Below are 23,484 nucleotides of genomic sequence, written 5' to 3' on the forward strand. Positions count from 1 at the left end.
TTTCCTTACACTTACATTAATGTTTTAATTATGCACTCCCTTAGGAAAACAACTTTGTACTGTTAAAAAGTATGAAACAGAGGTGTTCCAATTTTTTTGTGTGTTCCCTTTCAAAGCAAATGTATAAGCTATATCTATATGTCACTATTGCCAATAAACCAACATATACATTGAAATTGTGGCAATGGACATACATATAACTTTTGAGAAGTGGAAGAACTTCATACATGCAGTGATTATTCAGATCAACTTCAGCACAGAGATTATCCTATCCATTTCATTTTGGATTTCAGGTTTTCAAGTACAACACAATTAACTGTGAATGGAAGCAATAATTTTGATTATAACTGCTTCCCCACAAGTTTCAACAAGTCATCCCTTACTCATTAACAGTGTCTCCATGCTAATTAGCAAATATACAGAAGAATCTCCGAGAGCTAGACAGTTGTTTTACATTAATGGTACATTATTTAAGTATGTTACTCTCATATCTTGGTTATGACAGTGTATTCACAACACAAATAGTATATTTATACACTAGGGAATGGCCAAAGTTTCACTAATAACCATTGATAAGTAACTATGAAAACCATATACAAACAACAACTGAATAATGTTCCTGCAAGTCAGCACAAAATAAATACTATATTGTAATGTACTCAATAATTTATGTAACAATACCATATGAGATTTTAGACTCTGATGGTAACTAGGTTGTGAAGAATGATTTGAAAGCATGATTAATAATCCCAAATTGTTCTTCACAATGTATACAATGTTTAAAGATCATGTAACCTAAGACTTATTTCTGGTTAAAAGTGAACATTTAATTTGTATGATGTCACTCCAAAAGAATACACATGAAATTACAGGAAGATTCTTTCCAAATGCCACATGATCTGATAGGGACAAAATGTGTTGCCAGGTGAGGCCTCTCTTTCCACTGGTATTCCTTTTTTTATTGGCTGCAATATTAACAGATGTTGGATATTCTTAGTGCTGTTCAGAAGACCAAATGAACGGAATTATTGCATAGCTGTGTTATGAAAATTTGTGAGATATTCGTCAAAGTGGGAAAAGTGATGCAGAGATTTCCACAAAAAGTTCCTGCATAAGACCCTGGAAGTGATTCTACACATTTAAAGAACAGGAATATGGAGTGTAATTGTGACTCACATTATACCTAATTTCTGCAGGATAATCCCACTAGCTACATCATCAATTAAGCCTAGTTCAGATGGGGATAGTTTACAGGAGTCAAGTGCTTGAAGCAAGTCGACTTTCCTTCAACTTTCCTCGTCTGACATGGTCGAGACAGTCAAGTTGTGACTTGCTGACTCATCAACTTTAGTGTCCACTTTCCCTTCACGTGATCAACTTGACTCCACCATTTTCCGCGTGTGAATGCTAACTTGCAATTTGCAAGCAGATATTTCGGATAGTGTGTGCATGGTTTATTGTATGAATTAATAGCCAATTAATTTAGGTATCGAATTTGAGATTAATTTAACTTTCAAACCCCATGTGTTAAGAATTACTAATTCCGCTTACGAATCACTGGGATTTTGGGATTTATAATTCGAAATTATTCACGCAACCACCTGTTTTTAGGTTAGACCTACTTTATGATCACCTGGTTAAAAGCAAGTTGGAATATGCTAAATAATGTTCATTCAATAGAGTTGATACAAAATAAATTCCTTAGGTTCCTATATTATAAGATATTCAAAATACCTTGTCCATTCCAGTTTCCAATTAGATTACTGAGATGAATTTCTGGTTTGTATAGACTCAAAGACAGAATAATCAGTTACGGTACTCGATGATATTTCTCAGAAAATTATTAACAAAAATAATATTAATTCCACTGAAATATTCAAACTAATTCCATTTTATATCCCTTCTAATTTATATAGAAGAAATTTGCTACTTAATATCCCAAGATCGAGAAAAATATTTCATATGAACTCACCATTAATTACAGTAAAAGGCACCAAAGAAGGTATACTTTTCTTTTGCTTCACTAGCTTCTGTGAGAAGTATATAGTGATAAACACGTGGTTTTAGTTTGCAGCCACAAGTACTTTCAGCATAAAAATCGGTTGATGCATACCAGTACATTCTAATGCACTATTGTAGGTCCCCCACTTGTGACAAATATTACTCTGGACAGGTTCAGGACGCAATATTAGAGAAACTGACCATTTTCCTAGTAATTCGTCCTGGACCTCTCACGTGTTATGTTGGTAATTATTATTATTAACAAGTGGGAGGTTGGCTATATTAGTGCATTAAAATATAGCCTACAGTTAAGTAGGAAAAGATATTTATTTTGAAGGTATTTGTGGCTGCTAATTAAACCATGTGTTTATCACTATATTCTTCTCATGGCAGTTCATGAAGTAAAAGAAAATTGTGCTTTCCTTGTAGCTTTTCTGCAGAATTATAAATTAAAATCTTACGCAACTTCAATTCACTGAGTGAGAAAACTGATTTACTTTCTGGTACAGGAAAGTTATTGAGAACCCAAATTTATAACAAATTATCTATGTCATTCATGTCATAGCACATTATTTGATTTTTTCCTAGAATAACACATCTTTTTCCTTGCTTTGGTCCTACAATTTATTATCGATTTATTAAATTTCTGATTTTTGTCAATACTGATTTGTTATAGGCTACATCTCTCTTTTGTTTCCATTTATTTTATTTCTGTTGTTAATAAGTTGGACATTCCTATTTTACAACTACTGTTCATCATTATCAATAATTATAAGTTAAATCGTTCATGTGTATTTATGTGAAGAAGGTGCTTTGATGGGTATCTTGGCTAGTGTACTTTCTTATAAGTCATGATAAATAAATAAAAATAAATATATAGATCCTATTGTAACATTAATAAAAATAAATATATAGACTGTATTGTAACATTTTTAGAAGTGCATGAGAGGTACGAACTTATGTGGACTATACGGCACAAGAAATACTTCACTAAGAAATCAAAAGGGAATTATTTCAAAAACTTATTACGAAACTTAAGGAACAAGGTTGCCACATGGTTTCAAGTTTACAGACTTTGTGTGATCACAATTATGACGTCAAGTTTAAGGCTTCAAGCACTCGACTCCTGTAAACTATCCCCAACTTAATCAGACCTAAGACATTAAATGTTCAATGATTAGTTTGTGGCTTCGAGGTCCACCAATGTATGATTTTGATCTATTGTGGAAGCTTAAAGACAGTGATTCTCATTCTTACGATGAAATTCCACCACTGTGCTTCGAGGAACATACACACAGGTAGACAGTCATAATTCCAAGCTTGTGCTATAAGTAACAGATTCGTATATTTTTATTTCTAATCAGAATTTTTTTAAATCCAATGGCTGGTATTTGACTTCGTGTCATTCACCCAAGTGTCCCCATATAGGAATTAATATAGATCCTTTTGCTATCAGAGGTATTGCCCTCAGTACACTGTGGGAGGCAAATTACACAGCACCATACAATGGTGATAATTAATGGAACAATGGTGGAATACCAGTAGGAGAAATGGGAGTACCCCACGAAAACCTATTCGACTTGAACAAACAAGGATTCGAACCTGGGTTACCAGCATCAAAATCTGATGCTCTAGATGTTCAGTTAATGATGCATCTTAATCACGAAAGTGGATTACATAATTTACTGGTGGATAGTTCATTGTCACTATGAGAGAGAGCAGCAGTTTAAGAGGCAGTACCTAGTGGTGTTTGTAAAGAACTTCCCTGCACCATAAGAATAAGTTCTTTATTTTTTGTATTCCAAAACAATAATTTTAATAAACAGAGAGAGAGACAAATTTAATTTAGTGTTTGTCTGATTTTATGCTCTGGTTTTCACTTATATTACAAATTTATAGTAATTATAGCACAATCTCACATGTACATGTGCAAAACAATAAAACACGCACAAAAAGTAAAATATGAGAGAGAGTGTAACCCGAACAGAATTCAGTCTCCAAAATATTTGCTTAAAAGAAACCTTAAATATTGCAGTCTTCACCTTATGGTATTGATTTTTTACTGCCAAAATATGCCAGCACTGAACACACAAAGAAAAGGAAAGATTTATGAGAGAAGCATAAATTCGAATATCTAAAAACTACATACCAATACATAAACGGATGAAAGCTAAGAATAATATTTCAATTTTCTACAACAAGATTCTTCAGTTCCGTTCTCTGATGTAAAGTATTACAAAAATCAATTATATGAACTGCACTTCTTTGCAATCTACATTACTGAAACATTAAGAAGATATAAAATAACAATTCAAGATAAGATTGGAAAACTAAGGAAGTTAAATAATGACTCACATGAGGTTACATTTTATAGTACCTTTTACAATGTTCATTTTGTGAGATGAAAAATTAACAGCGCACATTTGTGTTTGATTTCTTATTGTACTTCATTTACAAATTTAAAAATAATTGCAACAAATACTAGTTACATAAAAGACTTAATAACGACACATATATGTTTATACAACTTCACTGAAAGTGATACGATTAAAGTGAAGCACTAATCATGTTGAAATATGGAACATATATTTACAAACTATAATGGTGCAAGGTGACTATTTATAAATGGACATTGGTGAAACTTGCCATATCACACACTAAGTTCTTAAGTAACAACCGTTTACCTATGATGGCACTGATATAGAAAAGTGAAACAAATGCTAACAATTTAGAACAAGTCAACAATTAAACAACAGTCTTCTGTTATCTCCTGGTGAGGAGAAAATTAAATATTCACTGAAAAGTCTGTATATAATGACACTCTAGGTTCAAAGATTAAAATCCTGAGCCATATTCTAAAAGCAGTTTTGCACCTTTGTTTGAATGCTGTCATCAAATAATCTGACAGGCTTCTTTATCAAAGCTTTGGCATTTATCATAACAGACTGTGAACTATGTTACTTCATAAAATATATTATGGAAAGAGTAAACAAGTGCAAATTGAGCATATGTAACACACCTGTAACAATTTGATAATCACAATGCACAGAAATCAGTACGTTTAACAACAAATATGCCAATGTCTCCAACAACTTCAGGATTTGTTTAATAATAATTTGCCTTAATACATAATGCAGTAAGTTACTAAATTGCCCCTCTAGAATTGATGTAATTGTGATCTCAGAGAGTAATAATAAACTAGGAGAATCAAGCTGGTGATAGTATTTTATAATTCTGAATTCATTTTTATTGTCCCCTTTGTATATTAAAAAAAGTTAAGCAAAAAGGATTATAAATAATAAATGTATATACTAAAACTTTTCTGTTATTCGAATTATTTGTGTTCTTAATTATTATGATATTCACATCACAGTTAATTATAAGATAATAAGATCATAATTTATACATGTAGTAACACATACCAAAAGTGGGCATGCCACTATAGTTTTGTATCCCATTTTCATATACACGCAATGAATGATACAAAAAGTTGAGCATAACACTGGGATTTAATTCTTAAGCTGTATTAAAAGCAGGAAGCTTCATGAAGCAGAACTCTCTTAATGCATCAGAATAATGTTATAACCCCGAAAGTGAAGTTATTGGTTGCACAATCCACAAGCACCTACTGGGTGTTCAGTTCAAAGTGTGTCATGGCTCGCTGTATGCCATCATGTGGCTAGTCGATGAGCCTAGAGAATTCAATCTTCCTACACTTTCGCAGAGGTGTATTACCTATCTGCCAGAGAAGTTGCCTAGCAAGTACGGCGTTCATTCAGAAGAGTACTTACCGATACATACGGTAACTCCGATAGTAGCACGAATGTGAACTGTTTCGAAACATGTATTGAGGTGAGTTTTTTCTTACTGTCGGGATATGGGGAGAGGGTTAAGACGATTACTTACGTATTTGTTAACATTAACTTCGACGATCAACATGGACACGGAGCATTTAATTTGTATTGTGGAATGTTGCCGTACGCAACCAATGATAACAAATACCCTGCCACGACTTGGCTGCACAAAACACAGTTCGAAAGAGGTTATGGTAGCACACAGACTGTACACACAGCCATCTGTTGCTATGACGTTCAAGTTATACAGTACACGTTCTCAAGTTCAGATTGAACGCCTTGATCAATAGGCAACTTCTCTGACACAAAAGCTGAAACTCGCTTCAAATCTCTGACTCATCAACAGTGACGTCATGACACACTTTGAAATGAACACCCAGTATAGCATGAACTTACTTGAGTGACTTCTGAAGAAGAGGTATATTTCCAGTCATTCTGACCCTCTGCGATTCGTCCAGTTATGCACTCATGAAACAGTTATCTCTCTTTGCAATTGAATATTTCACTTTTATATCAAATAATGTCTATATGTGACTTTCTCGCTATGCAGCTTAAAAATTTCCAGAGGTAAATGGAAATTTAAATGGCTCGAATAGAAAGTGTTCACTTTACTATAACTGAGCCTGCAAGACCATGATGCTTGTACGTCTTTAAATTCAAAGTTTGCTCATATGCTTCTAACCTGTGTTGGATAGCATATGCATTTTTATACATATAGAGGGTGTTAAACAACATCAAACGAAGGTAACAGTAGGATAGTTTATGTAATTATGGGTTCAACATTTAATATCATAACATCGAAATGCCTTTATGCACCTAGATATTTAGCTTTAAAATTAGAATGTTCTTTAGATTAGGCAATCAAAGATAGAACTCTTAATATCATGCGATATTAAAAGAAATGGCAAGAGTTGCAAAGGTAGAAGGGAGATATTATGTAGCATGGTTAGTAGAGCTGAAGAGTGGTGTGTTAAGAATTACAAAAAGAAGTTGATGCGCCATATTTTATGTAATTATGGGCTCAACATTTAATATCATAACACTGAAAGGGCTTTACAGACCTGTAGATATTTGGTCTTAAAATTGGAACTTTTTCATATTAGGAATAAAGGATAAGGATCCTTACTATCATAAGATGTTAAAGAAATGGCAAGTATTGTAGAGGTAAATTCTTCTTATCAAATGTGTTTCCTTGCTTGCTAATCATCATATGATAAAATTCTTTCATGCTACTGAGTTCATTATTATTTTTATAACCTCTGTAATGTCTATGGCTTCGTTGCTTTCCTTATTAACACCCTGTATGTGAGTCTATATATAATTTCCTGTATAAACGGTTAATTTTCATATAACTGAATTGTAATACTGTAAAAAAAAAAACTTTTTCGTCTACTATATCTATTCTTCTATTCCGGGCAGGGCATGTAGCACGTATGGGCGAATCCAGAAATGCATATAGTGTGTTAGTTGGGAGGCCGGAGGGAAAAAGACCTTTGGGGAGGCCGAGACGTAGATGGGGGAATAATATTAAAATGAATTTGAGGGAGGTGGGATATGATGATAGAGACTGGATTAATCTTGCACAGAATAAGGACCAATGCCGGGCTTATGTGAGGGTGGCAATGAACCTCCGGGTTCCTTAAAAACCATTTGTAAGTAAGTAAATCCATTCTTCAATTCTAGAATGACCTTGAAGTAATACGTAATACTGAAAGGTGAGCTATTAGTACTATTTTGGAATTCTTTTTCAATGAATCAATAGTAACCGTTCAACACCCAATACCTTATAATATAACTTACTACTCTGGTTGAATTTTGTATAACTCAGAAATTGCCCCTGCACTCTCCATCCTTGTATATACACCAAAAACAAAGTCTCAAATTGAAAATATACATATGGATAATAATCCAGCATTTTTCATTTGGTGCATAAACCTAAAAAAGTCCCTGAGAGATATCTGTCAATACTTAGATTTTTCTAATATTACTGTTTTGAGAATACAGTAAGTGCTTAAGAAGATAATAAAATAATCTCTAAACATAACTTCAACTAACTTTTACCAATACTGTATTTATTAAATTCTGGGAAATGTCATTTCTATTTCTTTGAGGACACAGAAAATTCGTCATTTTCTGTCAAATTTGCAACATGTATATTCATTATGAGTACCTGCCATTAGTTAAAAAAAAAATTAAGATAATTACATATTCTGTGGATGCAAGAGAACTGATAAAACCACTCTAAATTAATTGGTTTGGGGCGTAATATTCTCATATCAACAAATCATGCAAATAATAGTATTGTGTGCATAATAACAAATCTTGAAGTCAGTTATAGATACTGACATATAACTTTGTCATAAAATTTAATCATGTTTTTCTTTTGTTTTTTTGCAATATCTGAAGTGCTCTCCCATCATATTTGTTTCTATATCTAAAAAGATACTATTTTACACAATCAAGTTAGAGACAACTATTTAATTACAAGATCTGCAGTTATTGCTGGTACCTGTTTACTCTTTTCAAAATGAAGTTTGTGTTATATACTTTGATGATCTACCGATATGTTTGAATAAGTCAAAGTGTGCAATACTTTGCTACTGACAAAGGATTATTAAATGTGCTACTTACTTTTCATCATGGCTATTATATAGCATGGCACAAAGATTCGTCATTGAATTATACTTGCTCCAACACGAACATTCACACAATTATTAAACATGGTCTGTGTAAATGCCACAGAATAAGCTTCAAATCAAAGACACATTTTTCAAATTTGGAAACAAAATAGGAGCCAATAAGTGAAGATTACAATTTAATAGAGAGGGGGAGAAAAATACTGTCAATATCGGCTGATAAATAATTTACATTATTTGTTTATCCACATTTGACATTTGCTCCAAACTTAAACAGTTATTTACATATATCTATGAAAAATTACAAAACATCAAATTAATCGGTGATACCACTTCATGTTTTCTAAATATTGGTCAGTGATCTCACAATCCTTACAGTGCAAATGGGGTGAAGACGATCAGGCAGTTCTTAATTGAAGCTTGATTGACTGCAGGATACTCCTGTCTGCTTGCAGCTCTTAACTCATCCAATGTCTGACTACCTGGCAGAGTAAAGCCTGTAATTATTAAAATGTTTCTTCAAAATATGCTCAATTAGGCCTGTAACAAATATAGCCTATAACAACAATTGGTGGCAGTGTAAAAGCTTGTTACATGGGACTGAGTAATGACAACAGAACAGTAGATTACAAGTGTCTCATATAATGACATACAGCGAGTCAAACCTAAGACATCAACACTCCTGCCATTTCTGAGCAATGCAGTCTAGCAAGTGATCACTCGTGTAACTAGTGAATTATTAAAGAAAATTAAGAGAATGTTACTTGAATTTCAAAACAGTTGTCCAAAATTGCCTCCATTCTACACATATGTTGCAACAAAGTATGATAGTTTCCAGAGCATGGAGGTTGTTTTCATACACCTTTTGTTTGAAGGTATCCATAGATAGCCTAAATGTCACATACTGACAAATCTGAAGACCAGGCAGGTCATAGTCCATCACTTATTACCGTATTTACCACGTAACAGACACACTTTTTTTTCCCCGATTTTTATAACACAAACTAGGGTGCATCCTTTATGCGAGGAAAAAATTTTAGTGAAAAAAAAAAAAAAAGTGTATTAAAGGTGCACCAGCTCGAATGCTGAAATAAATTATATATGGGCCGCGACTAATGTATATATCGATTGTGTCACACTTAAAATGATTGATAGCAGCAGTTGTATAAACAAATGACAACTTGTAACAATGAACACAGTAACAATAAGACAAGACACTTTATTGTTATTAATTAACACTAGCCTTACCTCATTCCCTATCAGGTTCAGCAAGACTGCTATCATTTGTCACAATTCACATTCCTTTATGCATCTATTACGTGGGAATTTTTTTTTTAACATGAAAAATTGGGGTGCGTCCATTATTGTGGTAAATACGATATTCTATCGTCAAAAATTTCACAAATGGCTTCCATTAAATGTGCTGATGTGTGCGTTACGCTATCATGCTGAAAAATGTGTAATTCTTTTTTTCTGTCAGAAGTTGTGAACATGGTCGTAAATGTTGTTCACATAATGTTTCCAACTATGGGCTCAGCTCTTTTTTTGTGCACTAACTGCATACCACACTCCCACTTTTTGATAATGAGCTGGAGCTACATGAGAAAAATGTGGATTTTTGGTAAGCTAATATCTTTATTCTCCACGTTCATATTAGACACACAGGTGAAATCAATCTTCATCAATGAAAAGAAGAAGCATTGGATCAACGATTCAATCGTGAATTGATTCTAACATCCAAAGAGAAAATCGTGTGCACACTACTAAATCAATTAGATTCAATTTTTGAACCAATGACAGTGATGAGATGAAACTTAAGAAATTTGAAACTGCTTACCACAGGACATTGTTGTTATTGTTGTTGTTATCTAATGCCGGGCTTTGGCAACGAAGCCATTAGCGTTCTTGCTCTCCAATATTTCTCTGTGGTGGATCCATCAGGTAGAATTTCACAGGTTATGAGATGATCTTCAGTCATTTCTTCTTCTTTGTTGCATAGAAGGCAATTTGGATTTGTGTAAATTCCTATTTTATTCAAGTGTTTGGCCAAATAATCGTGTTCTGTAAGCAGTCTGAATTTTGCTACTGCAGATTTACGTGGGATTTCTGGAATAATTTCTGTTTTTTTATTAAAATGCTCCATTTTTTATCTTTGGCTTTGGTACATAGTGCTTGGTTTTGCTTGATTTTATATTTATTTTTAATTAGTCTTTTGATGGATGTAAAAGGTAGGCTTGTATTTGTATTCTGAATTAAATTGGATCCTTTTTTGGCAAGAAAGTCAGCAGTTTCATTTCCAGCAATTCCGCAATGTGCAGGTATCCATTGCAATTGAATTCTTTTCTGCAGTTTTTGAAGTTGTTGGATCATTTTGTGACATTCTTTAATTTGGATTGACATAATTTTATATGAATTTATTGCATATAATGCTGTTTTAGAATCAGAGAGAATGACAGCATTTTGAAATTTATCTATTCTGTATAGTAGGTGTTGGAGTGAGATATGAATAGCTATTATTTCCGCATCAAAATTTGTTGTATGATGTCCTGCTGGTTGATAAAATGAGAATAACGCACACGTAATTCCTGATCCTGAGTTGTTATCGATAGGAGACCCATCTGTGTAGATATGTAACCATTCTTCTGGTGGGTATCTATTGTTCACAGCTTCTAATGCCAGCACTTTTAGTACAGGTTTGGAAGTTTCAGATTTTGTAACTGGTTCTTCTAAATCTAGTTGAATGTTAATTGGTTCGAAGGTTAGAGGGTTTTCTCTGCTTAAAATGTTTTCTTTAGATTTAGGGAGATTCAATTCTGTTTTTATTTCCGTGACTTTGGACAGGAAACTTGTTTGTGTTTTCAACTTGGTTGGTTGTAACAGTCTTTTTTCCCATTTTGTTGTTGTTAACCGTAGCATTTTTTCATGGTGTGTTAGTGCCTGCTCTTCTAGAGTGAGATATATTGGAGGGTTCTGGGTTAGGGCTTGCATTGCCGTGATTGAGGTTGATTTTGCTGCACCAGTTATTAGTCGCAGGGCCTGATTTTGGCATTCTTCTAGTCGATTCAGGTTGAAATTATTTGTTGTAATTAATACCTCCGCATTGTAGAGAAGTATTGGCTTGATGAATGTTGGACATTGAGATATGTTCATTTCTCGTGCTAGATACAGTATTGGTTACTTTTTCTTTTGTCTCAACTTCATCCTCACACACATATCCTCAAATGTTTGTTCTGTTAAAGCACACTCCAGACAGCATTTCTTATCGATAATGGAACCTACTTCTCACCACTTATTAAATAATTTAACAACACAATGTTTCGATGGTTGTGTAGCCTTTGGAAAGTGCTGCCAAAACTTACATAAACACAACTTGTACAACTTCTTTTTTAGCAGATACATTTCAATGAGGAAAATGCATTGTTGTACTCTGGTTAAAAATCGTCTTTCTCATTAAAGTTCAGACAGCTTGTTAATGGAGATTGATAATGTAAAGTCCAGAAGAATAGTGTCACCAAACAAGGAAAACCCACATATCGTGCCATGCTTAAAGAAAACAGCTATCCAGGAAAATTCAATGCACTACCCATCAAAACGCTAGCTCATAACTTTGCATGACTGCCAGTAACTTAGGTTTGACTTGCTCTGGATTGTACAATAATGTACAACATTGTAAGCTAAAAATATCTATTTTACGAATGTAATACTAGAAATCCAGAACTAACAATCAGTGATGGACATAATGATAATACAGATAATTTGTATGGATAAACGTTAAAAGTTCGTAGACGATCATGATCATGGAATAACAATGAGTAAAAACAAAAATTCATATCCAGGACCCTTATTATTCTATTCTCAATTTTTAACAAGAGAAATATCTATAATAACGATTCTGGATGTCTCTGATAGAAAAAAAAATAAAGAGTGGGAACATATTGATTGAAAATCTCTTACACACAGTCTTCAACATATAATTGGTCCAAAACCAGACTGTTCCAAGTCCATTTTAATATATATATATATATTTTTTTTTTTTCAGGAGAGCTATTTTAAGCTCATGACATTCAAAGCTTTATGAAACAATTTGGAATAGCTTCATAGCAACCTTATGGAGAGAAATATTTACAATTTTTTTCGATTCATATATGCAGACAGGAACTGGAACACAATTAAACACAGATTTCTTTCTTATAAAAAGATGGACTTAGAACAGACTAGTTCTCAGCCATCGATATGATATTCACCAATGTATGTAAAAGAAGTGCAGAAGTTAAAAAGAAAACTGAGACCAGTTTAGGAGAGTCAATTACTTAAGTTGACTAGTACGTAACTTTGGAAATCACATATCAGAAGATCAGAACTAACAAACAGTGAAGGATCTGTATTGATAATGAAGTTTTTACGCAGCTAATTTTTTAATGTATTATGATATTTCATGGCAGTATTGCTACTACCAGAAAGTATTTTACAAAATGTTAAAACTTTTTATTATTGTGATTGTTTTCTTTACTAAAAATCATGTTCGACTTGGAAGTTGTGACCAGTTATTTATGTACCACATACCTGGGTTATTATGTACTTCTGTTGTTTTACAATGTACAAAGCTATGTGACATCATGATTGCTTGCAGGACGGGAATTTCTTAACACTGATGCATGAGATGGGGCGTCTCCATCTTCGCTTGTTTCCACTTCCTCCTCCACGACGTCCTGTACTGCTATCTCCTGTTACTGCTTGTCCATGTGCCTCCAACTCTTGCAACTTCCTTTCCTCTGGAAGAGATTTTATGAACGGTAATTACTGCTAACCACCGAACAGAAAGGAAAGTAAACAATTTACTAAGAGAGAGAGAGAAAGAGAGAGTGTGTGTAAAACAGTTCTAAGTGTATCACATAGAATGAACTATTGGGTGTAGAATTGTATGCCCCTGCATTTCAATTTCTCAAAAAGAAGTATGAACTGGTGTAAGAAGTACATATAATAAATGGACTGCTAGGTAGTTTGTGCAAATGACAAATGAGAATACATAATAATCAAAATGTAAATAATTTTTCGTCAAAAAGGGACATACAATTTATAAAATATAGCATTTATACAGTTGCTTCAAAATTGACATTAACTTTCAACTCATTAAACCATGACACATAAAGCAGGTATTAAAATGGCTTTGTCCTAAATGTTCAAAGAAGTTCAAATATTAAAAATGACGAAAATACGAAAATAATTTCTCATTCTGGTGTCAATTATCTTATTCTCCCACTCAAACAATTATTAATGATATCATTTCCATAGTGTTATAGTAAAACATGAACTTAGAATGTGAAACACTTACCATTGAGTTCATGCTCTGTTATATATTCTGTGTGGTTTTCTGCATTAGCAGAATCATCACCATAGTGATATTCCATTAGATATGGCAACACTGTCATTGTATGGAACTCATCGCCACGTAGAGGAGGAATAGGAACATATTCCAGTGTCCTTGTTGGCTTGCGTGTACACCATCTACAATGCAAGAATTAATATTAAAAACCGTTTGAAACACACACACAAAAATTTTTTCTTCCTTATCAGAAATAGTAATTTAGAGTATAAGAGAGTGAGAAGTTTAGCACCCAAAACAAAGCCAAGGGTGATCATTTTCACGAGCGCATAAAATCTGTTTACTCTCATGTTGCATACAATAATTTATTCATTACTGGTAGCTAAATTTCATTACTGGTATTTAAATTTAATTTTAAATTGTAGGCCTTTTCTTTATAATGTAGGCTATATTGTTTGTCAAGAAGTTACAAATGAATGACTGTACGTATTTTTTTGTTGCTAATGTGTTGGTTGTCATGGAGAAGAGTGATTTAAAAAGTGTTAATTCACATGAGAATTAAAAATTTTCAATTCACTGTCGTGAATAAAGCCATTGTTTAGGTTGCTACAGACAGTAAAATGTTGTTGTTGTTGTTGTTGTTTTCTAATGCCAGGCGTTTGATAATAAAGTCATTTGACCTCTTGCACTCCAATATTTTTCAAAGATATTATCATGACCAGCCATTGAAGCACAGATTTTGAGGTGTTCCAGTTTAGATACCAGTTATAGATAAAATTGTTTGTACATAGCAATATAATGACATGTGTTGAAAGCCAATGTGTGCGCAGGTTTAGCAGAAAACGGCATAATTAGTGTATTTATCATAGAAGGAAATCTGAACTGTGACAAGAAGGCTACCTACTAATTTTGTGTATGTTACCCCCACTTTCAGAAGAACATCTGGTTTCAGCAAGATGGTGCTCCTGCATATTTTTGGAGACAAATAAGATATTTCCTGAATGAAACATTCCCTGGTAAGTGAACTGGAAAGGGAGGGGGGGGGGGAGAGAGCGGGGTTTGTGTGTGAGTGTGTTTCAAGAAGGAATGTAAAAATCATATTTCTTCAATTCTGTGCCTTTTAATTCATATAGCTACAGTAAATACAAACTTAAATCCAATATTGTGACAAGTTTAGGGAGGGTATTCACATGTTGTTGACTGTCACAGCATACATTATAATCAAGTGAGTGGAACAGTCAGTGGGCATTGTTGTTCTCCAGTGTCATATATGTAAATTGAATTACTTCATAGTATTACTTACGGATGTTGTCTTATCTGCGGTAATGACAATCTTTTCTCTGGGTCTTTCTGCAACATTCCTTCCAATAGAGCTCGCAGAGGATTTTCAATTTCACTTGGTATTGTGAACTCTCCTTTTCCAATATTTTCAAATAACCTATAAATATTGTCACCTTCAAATGGATATAGACCAGTCGTTATATTATACCTAGAGAAATTAAAAAAAACATAATATTAAATTCATAAATAGCAACAAAATTAAATTTAGGATACCAGAGAAAAGTTTACAAAATGTACATATTTAAAACTCAACTCTTAAGTTAAGTAACTTACAGTAAAACACTTAATGTGATCAGGATCAGCATGAAAAAATGAAACAATATATCCGAGAACACACATTTTATTAAGAAATATTATAACTCAAGATCAGAAAGCTAAAATTAGGCTATATGCATTAATGCGAAATTAAACATTGTTGTCGTAAAAGATTTTGCAACTTTTTTATGATCTTAGAGGTAAACTGGAAATACTAAAATTTGAAATTAAATTAAAAGGAAACAATTTACAAGAAGTCGTCTAATGATCAAATCACTCTTATGTTTGCAATTATAATCAAACAGGACTGTGGAGTCGAAATGAGATAAAAAGATATTTTGGGTGGAGTTGACAAAAATCCAATATACCAACTCTATTGTTGTTATAGCTTAGTGATGAAACATTAGATTGCAAATACAGAGGTCCTCAGTTCAGAACAGGTACCCACTATTTTTACGAGATTGTATGTTAGGATCCATACAGAGTAAAAGAAATAGATTGTCTTGAAAGGGTACAAAAAGAATGGCAAAATTCATAAAAGATGACAAGGGCTACAGGTGCGTAGTGACTAGGCTGAAAAAAATCGAGACTCTGTGCAGTATTTAAGGCGTGTACAGCCCACAGGAGTGAGGAAAGTCATAGGGGATCGAACTGAAAAACCTACGTATTACTCAACACAATTAAAAGTAGGAAACAGAGGACCAATAGGCTATAGGAAAGTTTTCATTCTTAAATAACACTATAGTAAACTGCAACCAGCTACCTGCAGCAGGTTTTGTGGGCTCTCTTCTAACAATTAAAAGATTAAAAATAACTTAGGTTGTTATAGAAAAAAAACTATTAATTGTAAATTATTCATTATTACTATTATTGTTATCATCATTATTAACTAAATGTTATGTTAAGTGTGAATGTGTCATGAATATTTAATTATTATGTTAGAGACTCTTGGTGTACTCTCTAACATATCTTACCATTTCTCCGTGTTCTGTTCGTGTTTTCTGTAATTCTGCTTCATTTGTGTTTATTGAAAGTGTTTAATGAGGAAAAAAAGTTTGGAAATAAATAAGTGTAGTGTAAGTGTTCAAAGTGATTAAGTTAGTCAGTGTAAAAATTGGTTAAGAATTGTATAAGCATTACTTGTAACATGTAACTGTTTTCTGCTTAGTGCTAAGAGTGATTTAGTGTGTTCTAAAGTCTTTATTTGTGTTCTGAATCATGTTATTGCTATGATTTTGTATTTTTTTTTTTTTTTTAGTTTATTTATACATGCTGTAACATCTATGGTCATATCGCGTGTGTAGAATCTTTTGGTTTATCAGTAGGTCTATTGTCGAGTTTCTGTTTCCATTGTCGTATGTTTCACAGATGGCTTGTGTTCATGTAACTGATTTAGATTTTGTTTTAATATTTATGATATTGGTGATTAAAGCAGTGACGAAACATGGTATGTGAATTTCGAATCCAGCATTTGCCTTTGTGACTGAGGAAAACCAAGAAAGACCTCAGTCAGATTAGTCAGCCACAAGGTTTGAACCCGAGACCTCCCAATTGTGAGTCTCAAATGTTACCGTCTGAGCCACTGCACTCAGTTTCTGTGTTTTTGTTTTATAGTTGTGTTACTGGTTTGTAACTGTACTATTATTTTAATTGTATACAGTAAAACCTCGATAATACGTGCCTGCTTATTATGCTATCCCGTGTAATACGCTTTTTTTTTGTCCTGTCCCTGCACATTTCATATACAACGCCTTTATAAAATACCCCGTTTGTTGCGCTCAAGTCCCACATAATATGCTATTTTTGTGGAATATTTTCTATGTAATTTTCAGCAATGTACTGTAACAGCAATGAAACATTTTGGCCATTGAACTCATTGGTGCCATTAACCTGAAAAGCACTGGTATTCGAACCTATAACTGTGCACTTAATCCTCCATACTGTACAATACGCCAACCTCTTCTTATGCTCTTATTCGACTCTTTACCTGTGCACTTAAAGCCTACATACAGTTACAATATCCCACCATCTTGCTAACCCTCTCTCTCAAGCAACATTCTTCACTCGGCCGTAATAAAATTCTGGAAATGTTTGCTGGTCAGTTTGTTGTCCTTTAGTGTACTGAAGTGTTTGTGAGTGTGATTACAATGAGTGAATGAAAACAGTACTCTCCATCAAAAACAATTCTCTGATTCATTAGGAATCCAATCATCGATATTAAGGACGATAATAAAAAAATCGCGACTCAATCACTGCAGCTGCAACATCATGAGGATGTAAGTGCAGGAAAGTGAAGTGTGGTAAACATGACTTGAAGAACACGTACACGGCAAACAACTATAAATGAATTTTTTTTCGAAAGAATTAAGTACAGTACATATTGTAAATGTCTTTGACATCAGTAATTACATAATGAAGTAATAATGTATTACCTTTCATGAATCATGTATTCCAATAAAGAGAACTGTTAATAGATACTGTATGTAAGTCAAAATTAGTATATCTGCCTGATATGCGGTCCCGGTTAATACACTGTTTACACATGGTCCGTTGAACACCATCTTATCGGGATTTTACTGTATTATGTCATTTAATTTGTTTTGTATTACTTTGCATTTTGTTTTGTACTTTTATTTTGTTGTACTTTCTGTGATGTGTTTTGTTTTTGTTTTTTGTGTAAATTCTATTTGTTCACTTTTATACTGTACCTACATTACCACAGAATATCCACACATTAATAATGCAAGAAATAATTCATTGCAATTCATTTCAATAAAATATTTTAAGGCTGTTGCTAGCATTTCTGGTAGTGAAGAGAGATATAAAGAAATGGCTTATGAAAAATACTGTACTATAGATTTTTAAGAGAATAAGCTGAAGACAGACCTTTTATGGTTAGTGAAAGGAGAGTTGTATCAAAAGAAATACAAAATTAATACACTTATAAAAATAAATAAACACAACGAATTGCACCATTGCCCATACCACCTGGATCATAATGCTACTGAAGTCGTTTGGGTGATATACATGTAAAGTTGTTGAAGATCTTTCATTTAATAGCTTCAATTTTCATTGAAAGTTTTACGTAAAGAACTACCTGCAAGTTATAGGATACTAAAATGTCAGAAGTGCTCTGATCACGTTAACAAGCAGAATAATTACTGTCTTGTTGGATAATAAAGAGATGGCATAATTATCTTCAGGTAATGATTCTGACTTTTAGAGGCAATGATAATTGAGTAATCAACATAATCCAAACAAAGCTTTACAAAAGAAAGGAATCTGATTTACCAGTAAATAAAAAAAAAATCTTCATTTTTTAAAATACACCTATATTACTTCTTATTATAGCACACAAATCTTTAAATATAACATAGATTAGAATGTTAAAAATCTTACAGAGTTACACCACTACTCCAGATGTCAACTTTGAATCCCGAAAATTTTTCATGGCCATTAGCAATTTCAGGGGGCTGGAATGCAGGTGAACCCTGTCCTGTATAACATGTGTCATCCTCAGCAAACATATCCAGCGCCTGTAAATTGGCACAAAGTAATACCAGAAAGAGAATATTAATCCCACATATCAAAACAGAACAAAATTTAATTTCTTTCTGACAATAGTATCTAGATTAGAAGAATAAACCTAGAACACTGCTGTAAGAACAACGAGCAACCATAAATTATATAATAATAATAATAATTATTATTATTATTATTATTATTTATTTATTTTATTTATTTATTTAATGTGCTGTACAACAGCCAGTGGCCAATTACAGTTCAGCACAAATATAACAAAAAACATAAAACAAAAATAATTATTACACATAAATATAATTACAATTAATTACAATAATGACGATGAATGGATAACTAAGAATACTATGAGACAATGTTAATTGAGTATAATGCCTAAAATAATACATAAATGATAAATCGTTGCCAAGAGCAAACAAAGTCTATACATTGAAGGGATCGAATTCGCAGCCATGCATGTTGGCATTTTTAATGCATCTGGAGACTGGTGAAAGAAATTTCGAATTTCTAATATAGAAAAGTTTGTGGGCTCTCATATCTTTTGTTGGAATATGTAAGGTAATATTGTTTAAGAAAGAGTCACAGGATATATCACCTTTGAGGACTTTACAAAAGAACAGATAATCTAGCTCATGGCGTCTAGCATATAGATTTTGACAATTCAAATATTCACATTTTCTCTCGTAACTATACCCGGAATTAATGGGCAAAAATCTGAATGAACATAAGGATATAAATTTTCTTTGTATATTTTCTAATTTAGCCGAGTCCGTAGTTGTAATCGAGTTCCAAACTACAGATGCATATTCGAGTTTCGATCGCACCAATGTATAGTATAGCATTAAGAGAGAATCGGGCGTGGAAAAAGAATAAGTTATTGACCGTATTATTCCTAGCATTCTGATTGCGTGATTGTAAATGTAATCAACGTGACTATGAAAATACAATTTACTGTCAAAGAATATCCCCAAATCTTTTACACAATCCGTTCTGTTAATTAGTACATTATTTAGATAATAATTAAATTTCAGTGAAGAAGTTTTTCTAGAAAAGGTTATTACATTAGTTTTGGATACGTTAATTTTCATACCATTGTCTTCCGACCATTTAGCGACTGAATTAATGTCACATTGAAGTGATTGACAGTCAGTACTACTTTTGATTGTACGAAAAATTTTTAAATCGTCTGCAAATAATAAACAGTCAGAACTTATTCTTTTACATATATCATCTATGAATATAATAAATAGGAGAGGTCCTAAAGTAGATCCCTGCGGGACTCCGCAATTTATATTATAAGAATAAGAGTGTATATTAAACAGTCTTACACATGAAACTCTATTACTTAAATAATTTTCGAACCACTTTACGTAGCTTACAGAAAGGCCAATATTTCCTAACTTATGAAGAAGGATATAGTGCGGAACTACATCAAAAGCTTTGCTGAAATCAAAATATATTGAATCAGTTTGTCCCTGCGTTTCAATTATTGGTACAATTTGATTTAGATATGTGACCAGGTTAGTGACAGTGGATTTAGTTTTAGTGAAGAATTGAGCTTGTTTTTCACATAAAACGATATATGTCTGTGAATAATGGTTTCAAAAATTTTTGAAAAGTTATTTAGGATCGAGATAGGTCTGTAGTTTCTGACATCATTTCTTTTTCCGTTTTTAAATATAGGAATAATTGCAGCTTGTTTCCATAGTGAGGGAAATTCACCATTTTTCAAACTAATATTAAATATGTGGGCTAAAAGAGGAATAAATATATTAGAGCATCCTTTAATTATAAAATTTGGAATACCATCAGTGCCAGTTGTTTTTGTTGGTTTAAGTTTTTTAATTGCTTTACGAACGTCATCGTGTGTTACTTTAGGTATAGGTAATGAGTCTGTTATATTCGTAATAATGTTTTCATATGTATGGCTGTGTTTAGTCTGAACAGATTTGAAGTGATCAGCAAAAGCATTGACAATGTCTAACTGATCTGTGATGTGTTTATCGTTAAGAATTAATTCAGAGGGATAATTATCAGTCTTCCGAAATGATTCAACATATTTCCAAAACTTTTTTGGTTCCGTTTTAAGATTTTCATTAATATTTTGAAGCCATGATAATTTATCCGATTTAATTTTAGATTTCACAAGTTTTCTATAGTAGGAAAATGTTTGATAATAAAATTCAGTTTTGAATTTTTTATATTTTTTATGTGCATGGTCTTTCTTTCTAATAAGTTTACGTAAGGTGTTAGAAAACCATTGTGGATAACTAGACCTTTTGACTCGAGTGACAGGAACTGCCTGGGATATGACACTATTAACTACTGAACATAGTGAGCTAGCTGCATCGTTAACATCGACAGCTTGGTAAACACAGGACCAATCGTAATTATATAGACTCCAATATAAATTCAAGTAATCACCTTGAGAATAATTTGGGAAAGAATTTTGTTGATTCTGGAATAATAATAATAATAATAATAATAATAATAAGTGCTATTAAAGATAAATCTTTACTAATCCTTAGAAGAATTCATTCAATGGCTCATTCTCAACAACACTTTATTGTGAAACAACTTTCACATACATTAAAATAAATAACAACGACATCTATATTTATTTAAAGTAATGTCAGAGAGTATATTCAAATTACTTACAAATGCATATATAATTTAATAAGTAGGCCTATTAAAAGTAGTGTGTTATTATACATTTGGCACAATAAAAAATTAAACAATAATACAAAAATAAAAACAAGCCTTCCATTATGAAGCACAACCACTCACCTCTGCAACGCCAAGATCAGAAATTTTCAATGTACCATCAAGAGTAAGAAGAAGATTTCCTGGTTTGATATCTTTATGAATAATTCCTTTACTATGTAGATATTCTAGACCATCAACCAGCTGAGAGAAATACCTAACAAATAAAAATAATTAAATTAATGGTCTAATAACACTATAACCAACATATTTAGGACCTATATGTCACTGTATGTATTTTTAACTAAAATTACACTGATTATGAACTCAGTGGACGTGAAGGACTACACAAAGTGAAGAATTAGAGCACAACCATTTTATTAAATAATTCTCAAGGCGAAATATACGGTCAGTAAAACATACTCATACAGTACTTAATATACATTATGTTAACAATAACTAAGTTATAGTTCTCATAAATTATATCATTAGTTTGTACAATTCTTAATAATATTATAAATATATGAATTAAGCTCAGTAATGTAACACCTCGAATTACGGAAAGAACCATTAGGCTATTTCTTATAATTTACATTTCACTAAGCATTACTTACGGTACTTAAATAATTGTAGGTATATCTTTATAATAGTATACTTTACTACAGTAGGCTACGTTAATGTTACGTGAACATACCCATGTGCTTGCCAAAGAGGAAATTTCTTATTTGGTGTACTCTCTAACATATCTTGAAGACCTCCAACACAATATTCTAAAATCATATACATTTTCTGTTTCTCTTCATTATACAAAACATCAACCAAGCTTATCACATTCTTGTGCTTCAGTATCTTAAGAAGCTGGATCTCTCTGAAAGAAAAATTCAGCAAAGATTTTAATGATAAGCTTTACAAATGATCAGACTGAACTTAAGGTGCATGATTTCTATTTTTATTAAACAGCAGCACAAACATTCTAGGCTACGTCTCAAAACTGATAAAGAGAAGACAATTTTTTTTATTTAAAATTATGCGTGATGCGAACATGAATAAATTAATGTATAAGCTCCAGAACACAGATTGCACCCTTCCCCTCTACCCCCACCACACCTACCTTGCAACAAGCAAACTGCCATTAGTTAATATGAGTTTCAAATGAAAATTAATTCTTGCTAGGGAAGATATGTTCAATAATAAATGCATACCTAATCTATAATAATAGCAAAGGATCATTAGGGCCTACTGAAATTTCATTACTTTCAACTTTTTCCTGTGAATAATTGGCTCTCTGAATTGCCACTTTTCATAATCATATACCTATCAAGCTTTAATTTAAAAAAATGCTGTGACTATTAAATTTGGTTACATAAATTATAACAATGGTGTTTACCTTTGAACATTTTGTTCTCCATTTGGTATCCTTCTCAGCTTCCTCTTCTTTAGAATTTTTACAGCCCTCCTGCAAAGTGTTTCAGAGTCCAGCATTTCCTTCACTTTACCATAGCTACCTTCTCCTAACAGATCACCCATCACATATTTCCCTATCATTTTGCATTTCTTCTTTTTGGTTTGATAAATAATTTGATCAGAATCCACTCTGTGGAAGAACATGTTAACCTCAGTGTCGTCTTCGTTTAACCATGTCACTGGCTCCAGGTCACTAAAAATCCCAGAATTAATTTCTTCCTCGTCTAATCTAAAATCTTCGTCTAGTGTCATCTCCTTGTCCATTTTTAAAACTAAGCACTTGCAGTACTTAAATTGATCACATTACCGGTTCGAGATCACCCAACTATCAGCCATCTTGATATACCATAACCCTACATTTATAAAA

At 32.7% G+C, this 23,484-nt stretch overlaps 1 protein-coding gene across 2 annotated transcripts; it reads right to left on the reverse strand.

The window, feature by feature from the left end:
• Positions 1–8,836: 8,836 nt before the first annotated feature.
• On the reverse strand, positions 8,837–23,477 carry Lkb1 (Lkb1 kinase). Of its 2 annotated transcripts, none has more exons than XM_069847122.1 (8): positions 23,041–23,477; positions 22,348–22,521; positions 21,738–21,870; positions 18,810–18,946; positions 15,118–15,303; positions 13,824–13,996; positions 13,055–13,263; positions 8,837–8,973 (listed from the first exon to the last, which is right to left on the reverse strand). In XM_069847122.1, exons 1-7 carry the CDS (start codon positions 23,379–23,381, stop codon positions 13,106–13,108), a joined length of 1,302 nt encoding a protein of 433 aa, XP_069703223.1. In that variant the 5' UTR covers positions 23,382–23,477; the 3' UTR covers positions 8,837–8,973; positions 13,055–13,105. The 2 variants fall into 2 exon arrangements, with proteins under 2 accessions (XP_069703223.1, XP_069703221.1); XM_069847120.1 differs by having other exon boundaries at positions 8,854–8,988; positions 23,041–23,476.
• Between the last annotated feature and the right edge of the window lie 7 nt (positions 23,478–23,484).

Source organism: Periplaneta americana, chromosome 15, assembly GCF_040183065.1.
Source record: "Periplaneta americana isolate PAMFEO1 chromosome 15, P.americana_PAMFEO1_priV1, whole genome shotgun sequence".
In the NCBI taxonomy this organism is placed as follows: Eukaryota; Metazoa; Arthropoda; class Insecta; order Blattodea; family Blattidae; genus Periplaneta; species Periplaneta americana.